Here is an 8,711-nt window from a genome sequence, read left to right on the forward strand (position 1 = left end):
AAAAAAGTGAATATTGACCATTTCTTTTTTTCTCTCAATTAAAAACATAAACACACCAAAGAAATAGAAAAAGGTAAAGAATGAATATGAGACTTTCAATTTAAAGTACAGTTATGACTTTTTCCATATTATAATGTTAAAATAGCATTATTAATTTGTCAATATTGGAATGATTTCTGCAGAAATTCCTTCATAAAGGATTATGTAACACTGAAGACTGGAGTAATGGCTGCTGAAAATCCAGCTTTGCCATCACAGAAATAAATTACATTTTTAAATATATTAAAATAGAAAACAGTTATTTTAAATTATAATAATACTTTATACAATATTTTATATTAATTATATTTATTTTAAAACATTGTATATCCTAGTTGTTTTTATCCAGTATAACTCTTTACTTTGAAATGTAAATTGACTATAATATTCATACACTAAAACAATAAAAGAATTGAAAAAAATACACACACACATATATATATATATAACATCAATCATTTACAGTGTACGGGAAGTTAATGTTTATTTATAGCTTCTCAAGAGATTGTAAACGTGGAAATTAGCCTTTAGTTAGAACTGTCAAATTAAGCAATAACATTTTAACTGTGAAAGATTTGCAAGACTTGTCAAAACATGTCAAAAATTAATCCACAGTTTCTGGGCAAACAGGATTGCATGGGTGTAGGTGAAACTATGCACACTTAGATTTTTTTTTATCGTCACAGTCATAGCAGTTATCAAATTAGCAATTACCTTTGACTACATCTGAATTTTTGTCCCACCTGTTTACATTCCCTTAATCTGTAATCCCCGTTTTACTGATCGCTTTATTATATCGCTTTACTACAATTATTTTATAATTCACTTTAGGTGGCTGAATGGATATAGTATGGTAATGGTAATTATGTTGGATTTGAAGCCAACATATTGAAATACTATTTAAGCTTAAAGGTGAACTCCGGTCAATTTTAACATTGAGCTCATTTTTTTATACATTTGGAGTGCTGTCAGTACAGAGAACAACGACAAAAATCGGTGTTGCCTACATCGTGTTATTCTCTTTTTAAAATTTGCACCCTGTTGACTTCAATGGGGCAATATTTAAACCTGCTTTTAGGCTCTTAACATTCTTGATGTGTCATTACAAGTGCACAGGTCATGTGAGTGACGCGCGTGATCATAGGTACTAAACCAATGCGCGTGAACTCGACAATCGATTACTATGGACTTAGACCGAAAACAGGATGTAAATACAGGTATTTGCGCTGGCTGAATAAACATCATTTTTATTAATATCTTTCACATCTACTGCAGTCAGATTGACTCGCGTTCACTCCGAAGGAATCACTCACATGACCTGTGCAGAGAGAGAGAGAGAGAGAGAGAGAGAGAGAGAGAGAGAGAGAGAGAGAGAGAGAGAGAGTGTGTACTATAGCTTTAACAGTGAAGCTTGTTAGTTTATTTACAAAAACAACAAATTCTGATCTGTGTCAGATGAGTAAAAAAAATGTAAGCCAGTGTAAACACAGCCAACCATAAAGGCACGTGGATTTCTGTTGTAGAATCTGTTTGTTGTGGAACGTGATAACATTTACATCTTTATTTTGACCAGTTATCTGCTTGTAAACACAATAAGCTTCCAAGGAAAGATAAGGATAGGCCTATAGTATTGTCAACTCAAGATGTCACAGAAAGTGAAAGTTCAGCTCCATATAAGTTTTTCAAGACTAAATCTGTGACATTCTGTTTTGTTTGGAGAAAAAGAAAGACAAGATTATAAAAGTTTTTCTCAGAAAAAACACATGCAAGTGCGTATAATGACACATTATATAATTCTTTCAGAAATCTTTCAGATGACAGACGTTTAATGAAAAGCATGAATAATCTGCTTACACGGTTGAGCGATTTCTTTCTTTGTTTATGGTCCGTTGCAAACTCACTACAGTGAAATATCGCCATATGCCAAACAGTATGGACAATATATGCAACCAGCCTGTTTTTCTTGATAAAGATGAAAGCGTTATTTAAAGCACATACCCAATGATCTCAATCATCCTTTACCCAAAGCCCTTGTACTCATATCTTTAAATCAATGTAAGTTTAATAAAATGTTAACTGAAATAAAATAAAATATACATAATATAACAAAAAATCTGTTTTGTTGAACTTAAATAACTAAAACTGGAATAAAAATAAATAAAAACTATGGTTGATTATGATTTCACTTTTCTAACTTTAGTTAGTGTGTAATGTTGTTGTTTGAGCATAAACAACATCTGCAAAGTTACAACGCTCAAAGACAAGTTCAAAGCAAAGGGAGATATTTTCTTTCACAGAAATCGCTTTTTAAGGACTACAACGAACGACTGATAGGGACTACACAAGCTTCTTCCCTAGTGACATCATGAACCCTAAAATTTACATAAACCCTGTACCCAGGAACACGCAACAAAGGAGGAGAGGAGAAGAGTTGTTGTATTAGAGCACATTTGTGAGTCTGTTCAAGCTGTCGCATCCGTCTTTTCACATTTATTGCAATACAGTATGTAACAAATGCAATAGCATGTCACTCTGTAGGCATCCTACAACAGTTCCCACACAAGCGATTTTACAGATTATCATGACAGGATATGCTAATCAAAGACTTGAAGTTAGTTAGCTCCATATCAGCAACATAAATTCATCGACAACTAACCATTCAAAAACGTCCTGTTGCATTCTACATGTCACTTCTTCTAGAGTCTCTCCAACATTTTAGCATGCCTGCAAGCAGCTAAAGGACACAAGCTGTTGTAGCTCCGCCCTCTTCTTGAGGGAGCAGTAGCTCATTTGCATTTAAAGGGACACACACAAAAAGCGTTTTTGCTCACCCTCAAAAGGGGACAATTTTAACATGCTATAAAAAATGACCTGTTGGGTATTTTGAGCTAAAACTTAACATACACACTCTGGGGACATCAGAGACTTATTTTACATCTTGTAAAAAGGGGAATTGTATCACCCCTTTAATATTCATCTCATAAATGGGTCTTTATTTATCAAAAAAGAACGTCCCTAATAGTCCCCCTAGTCCCTAATTTTGGGGTCCTTGGTATCAAAACGTTTGAAGCCCCTTGTTGTAGCTAGTCATGTAAAACAGAAAGTCAGAGAGAAAGAGACCAACAACATTTAGCAATCAAAATGTTTAATTTACAATAATTCATGAATTATATAAATAACAAAATATCTTAAAGAGTCTATTGGAGATTTGAGGGGATCAGAATCTTTCACAAGATGCCATCTGCTCCAAAAGTCCTGTTTCGCATCTGGGACCCTTATCCCTCTCGGGACAGCTGAAACAAATCCGGCCTCAGCAGCTGGGATGGATTAAGGGTGGAATATCTAATGAGAAGTTCCCCTGAGATGGAAGAGCGGGATGCAGGCTTGTGGCTATTCAAGTGGAAAATGCAGTCGGAGAAGCATATGAAGGGGATTGTGTTTGTTTAAACGACCTTTTCCATTGCTCCTGCTTTTTCAGTACGCCAGGCATAATTAGCACATGGCAAACACTTTTAAGGACAGCAGCAAAACAGACGGTGAAAGTCTATTGTTAATGCACTGGTCATGATGTCTGTCCTGCTTTTCAGAATATCTCTTCTGATGAAATCCTTCGCCATGACATAATTTCTCTGTGTTGAAAGACAAAGTTAAAAGTTAGTAAAACTGAAAATGATAAAAAAAATAAAAAAAATCTTTATCCTATAATTTTGATAAATCTAGCTGCCACAATAATGTTAAAAAAAATAAAAAAATTCACCAAGAAATTAACATTCTGTAATAATTTACTCATTTACAGAATTTTCATTTGTGGGTGAATGAACTGGATATAAAATGCAAAATGACTATGACATTTTTAAACTGCTGTCATTCATTACAGTAGACGGAAGACTCACATATTGCAGGTGGGAACAATCCTCTCTTCAGGATGTCTGGAAAAACAAATTCTCTTCAGGAAAGATGGGAGTCGGAGTTTAGGTCTGCATTGTTTTGGCACTGGACTAAAATCAGAGACAAGAGGAACAAAGGTATGAATGGGAACACAAATGCATTTTTTTTTTGTCACAACAGAGTTACTATAACACAAACGCTCTGAGGTGTCTACTTTAAGCATAAAAAGTGATCAGAGATTTAAGAACAAAATGCTCAACTAACAAGACCAAACGTAACAACGGATGTACTTTTTCTGCTGGTTTTCTGGCTACTTATTAACAGAATCTGGGGATATTGAGGTTGCTGATTCAAAAGGCTCACTTGACTCTGTAAATTAATTTCAGCATCTGGTTGCATGTTACACATTAGTCACCAGTCACTAAGGTACTTGAAGGGTCGATGAAGTAAAAGAAAAAGACTTCAAGTTTAAAACACATGTTCCAAATTCCATTTTTAACAAACATTTACATTTAATGACTCTTAAAATGTCATCAAATAAAAAATTAATAACAGATTTTCTTTATAACTTGAATGTATTTGAGCGTTTTTGAAAGTTTTAGAACATATTTTTCAATACAAATATAATTATGTATCACAAAACATGACATTTTAGAACCTGAACTAACCTTGGCTTGTCTGAAAAGGTCAAATAATCTGATATTTTAAGAGAAGTATTGACATAATTGATCTAATTATTTTAAATATGAATATAATACCTGTTTGCATCACAGGAGGAACTTTTTCCAAATATTAATATTTTGTTATATTTATAACTGTTAGCCTAATATTTTATTTACAACTGCTTTTTTTCTATAAGAAATAATAATAGCTTATGCCGAACTACTTAAAGGGATAGTTCACCCAAAAATGAACTTAATGAACTTAAAGACATTTAAATGTGAATGTCTTTCGTCTGCTCAACACAAAAGATATTTTGAAGAATATGATTTTTACATACTGTGGAAGTCCATAGCGCCCATCAACTGTTTGGTTACTGACATTATTCACAATATCTTCTTTTGTGTTCAGCAGAAGAAAATAAATCCATACAGGTTTAGAATAACTTGAGGGTGAGTGAATGATGACAGAATTTTCATTTTTCGGGGTGAATTACTGTTTTCTTTGTGAGAATTTCATCATCATCAGGATCAGTTTTTATTTAATGACCCTCAACCAAAAAATACATTCAATTCAGAAATTAAAAACACACTAGATCATGTTGTCACTCACCATTTAGCCTGTGATGAGGGCAGAACCTGTATATTAGAGTTTTTCTCCTCTTCCTCCTTTTCCTGCTCTCTCTCGTTCTCTTCCTCCTCCTGTTCATCACAAATGTTGTCCCACAGTTGGGTATTGACAAAAAGAGTGCTCTGCAAGCTGAGCCCTCGGTCCAGACAGGTCACCTGTCGACAGAGGGGACAGCGAATGGTGCGCAGGCCGCTGTAATGCAGCCCCATTGTCTCCAGACAGGTGGTGCAGAATGTGTGGTTACAGTGGAGAATCCTGGGAACACGGTCGGTGCGAGAGTAACGCAGGTAACAGACCCCACATTCCTGATCCTCAAACAGTGCCATGGCTGAAAACTGGGACTTTTATACAGTTGCTGCTGATATAATGCTTTTGAAGCTCTGTCTTCTGGAAAGTGTTTAGCGTACTCTGCAAAAACAAAAAAAGATGGAACTCTCAGGCGTACTTCGTGCATATGGACATAACTGTTGTGTAAAGGCAGAGTTCACCCAAACATTACTTTCTTGAAACTCAAAAGAGGATATATTTTTTAAATGTCTCTGTGTTGTTTTGGTTTATTTGCCCATTCAATGAATGTCAATGGGGTCCAAAGTTGTTAGGACATCACTCTTTTGTATTCCTCATTAGAAAGAGATGCATACAGATTTGTAATGACGTGTAAACAATGACAGAATTTTCATATTTGGGTTAACTATCCCTTTAAGCACATTAAAATGACAGTTAAAATCTTGAAGCAGATGGCAAAGCCATCACTCTCACCAAGCATTCATCCTTATAGTATTCAACTCTAATGCTGCAGACCACCTGTTAGTCTAGAATATTATATTATTTAATTTGACCTCTGAGTGTTGACCTCTGACCTAATGCAGACAATAGGCCTACAATACTGCATGAAAAAGAAGAGTGACAAGATCTCTGGTTTCTGCAGCCATGAGAACATCTATTTCAGTTCACCATATTCAGTTGACAGAATATTCCATAACATTGCTCTAACATAATATTACATGTTTAGTTAGATTTGCTCTCTTGTTAGAGATGGTCAGGTAAAAGATTATATGAGAAACATCTCTAGTCAAACTGTAACTTGACTTTTGCGTCAAACCATTTGAACAGTATATGTTCTTTCTTTATTGTTTAAGACAGCACACTGCAAAAATCACTAAATGAATGAACGTTTATGTCCTATTTCCAGTGAAAACATTGAAACACCCTTAAACAAAATTAATATACATGAGAAGCAATATTGCATAGTTAGAATTAAGCTTATATCTCACTAAACTGTTAGATAAACACTTTACAATGATGTTGTAAGAAAAATATCAAACTCAAGTTTTTTTTTAAGTCTTAATATCGTACACAGTTTTGTTTATAAAGTAAATTTATTTGTTTTAAGGATGTTTGGATATTTTACTGGAAAAGTGACTAAGAGACTTAATCAGAGACTAAAATGCATGTTTGAGCTGTTTTAACTGAAAGCAACTTGCACTGAGATATCTTAAAATATGTCAATGGCATTGTTTATGCCTCAAGATGACCACCAGTAATGTTTTTTCCTAAGTCATGTTTATAAAAGCTATACTTAAATGTCATAATTTAACTAAAGTCTACTCATGGCTTAATCTAAGCCCTGTCTCTGAAACCAGGCTTAAGATCACTTGTCATGTAACTTAATATTAAAATGATTTTTAATCTATTTAATGAAACACACACACACACACACACACACACACAAAATGTAAACCAACCTTAGTTTAAGAAAGAAACTAAGAAATCAAGAAATATACTTACAGAACAGTATCCTAATTCAGTTCTCTGTATAGACTGTTGCAGCTCTTTGTCAGAAGATTAACTCAACTGAATGAGAAATAGTGGGTGTGTGATGTGAATAAGAGAAAACTGGCTCTGCTGTCAGTGTGAATAACCACCGCGTGTTTTAAAGAGGCTGTGGAGGGGAGGTGATATGTGGGGGAGGTGATATCTGCCTTTCTCCTCCCCCATTGGCACTTCAAGCGAAGCTCTCTAAGTTATTTAGAATTTCAGTGTGATGGAGTTTCCTATTTACTGGAAAACTTCCTGTAAGTTCAGAGATTCCATGTTTAAAGATGGCATAGGCTAACTTGGAAAAACATGTCATGGAAAAACTTGTTAGGACAGAAGGAAAATTCCTGAAGGGGAACTTAAGCGGCAAATTTTGAAGTGCAATCTATAAAATGTGATAATAATTTGAATATAATGATTCTAATATTTGTAAATTGATATTTGAAAAATATAGTCAACTATCAAATAAAGGGTTATCAAATGGCTTTTTTCCAGACACCATTTAAGGGATACAAGTTAATATTTCTGCCTTCAGCAAGTCAATCGAGATGTGAGGGTTAATATCAACACAGTGCTGGATAGGAAAAGAGAAGAAAAGGGGAAAAAATACTGATCAGTGTGTTTGATGTTTTAGGCTACAGTGTCTTAAACTTAGAAAGAAGGTCGTCACACTATTTATAAATTATAATAGATTATTCTGAAATAATGGGAAACATAATAGTTTTGTAAAACTTGTTTTTCTTGTCATCTTAATGTTAGGTTTTTTAGTCTTCTTGATAGTAGGCTACAGTATCAGTCAGTGTTCTCAGATAATTGTTGGAACCCCTGATTCTTTTTGTCCATTTTCTTTAACTTTAAATGTACATTGACGATATCAGTATATACATTATTATTGTCAAATGTTATTATAACATTTTCTCACAGAAGTATCTTAACATCGCCTATTAAAATACAAAACACGGGCTCGTCCGGGATTTGAACCCGGGACCTCTCGCACCCAAAGCGAGAATCATACCCCTAGACCAACGAGCCGCTTGCAAAGATCGTAGCAATAATACTATATGTAAAGTAACTTAACTTTTATGATGCTAAGGATAAATTGTTCTTCTTAACTAATAAGCCCATATATATTCTTCGACCTTGACTGCAAATATTGTTCGTTTTCGCATTCTGCCTATGCATTCGTCTAGGCGAACACGCGTCGGTCTGTGTTAACTCTTTCAGTTGCGTTATTGCTACGTAGTACGTTCATCCCGTCTTGCATAACATATCGTCATTTCCACGTATATCTATGGTATTTTATCACCATAAATGACAGGAACATGTAACAAATAAATAAGTAAAAAAATAATGGGCTCGTCCGGGATTTGAACCCGGGACCTCTCGCACCCGAAGCGAGAATCATACCCCTAGACCAACGAGCCACGTGCAACCTATATCGTAACCTGAGAGAACATAAACCCTACCGGACACCATTATACTGTGGTCATTATAATGTTAATGTTGTTGCTGTACTTACGCTATGCAAATGCAATGTGGTCAACAGAGCCACATCAAAATAATAATTAACGCATCTTATTATCCTCATTCATTATTGCAATACTGCACTATAATTGTTTAGCACATTTTACATTTTTGAATGTAAGTTATGCAGTTCCAATTTGAATGTAACGTTA

At 34.6% G+C, this 8,711-nt stretch overlaps 1 protein-coding gene across 1 annotated transcript; it reads right to left on the reverse strand.

Moving 5' to 3' along the window:
* Positions 1–3,255: 3,255 nt before the first annotated feature.
* Positions 3,256–7,514, reverse strand: LOC311301426 (uncharacterized protein). Its single transcript, XM_084426534.1, has 4 exons — positions 7,006–7,514; positions 5,200–5,625; positions 3,933–4,037; positions 3,256–3,668 (listed from the first exon to the last, which is right to left on the reverse strand). The coding sequence occupies exons 2-4, from the start codon at positions 5,541–5,543 to the stop codon at positions 3,623–3,625; spliced, it is 495 nt and encodes a 164-aa protein (XP_084282660.1). The 5' UTR covers positions 5,544–5,625; positions 7,006–7,514; the 3' UTR covers positions 3,256–3,622.
* Between the last annotated feature and the right edge of the window lie 1,197 nt (positions 7,515–8,711).

This window comes from Rutilus rutilus, assembly GCF_951802725.1.
Source record: "Rutilus rutilus genome assembly, chromosome: 12".
NCBI classification, from domain to species: domain Eukaryota; kingdom Metazoa; phylum Chordata; class Actinopteri; order Cypriniformes; family Leuciscidae; genus Rutilus; species Rutilus rutilus.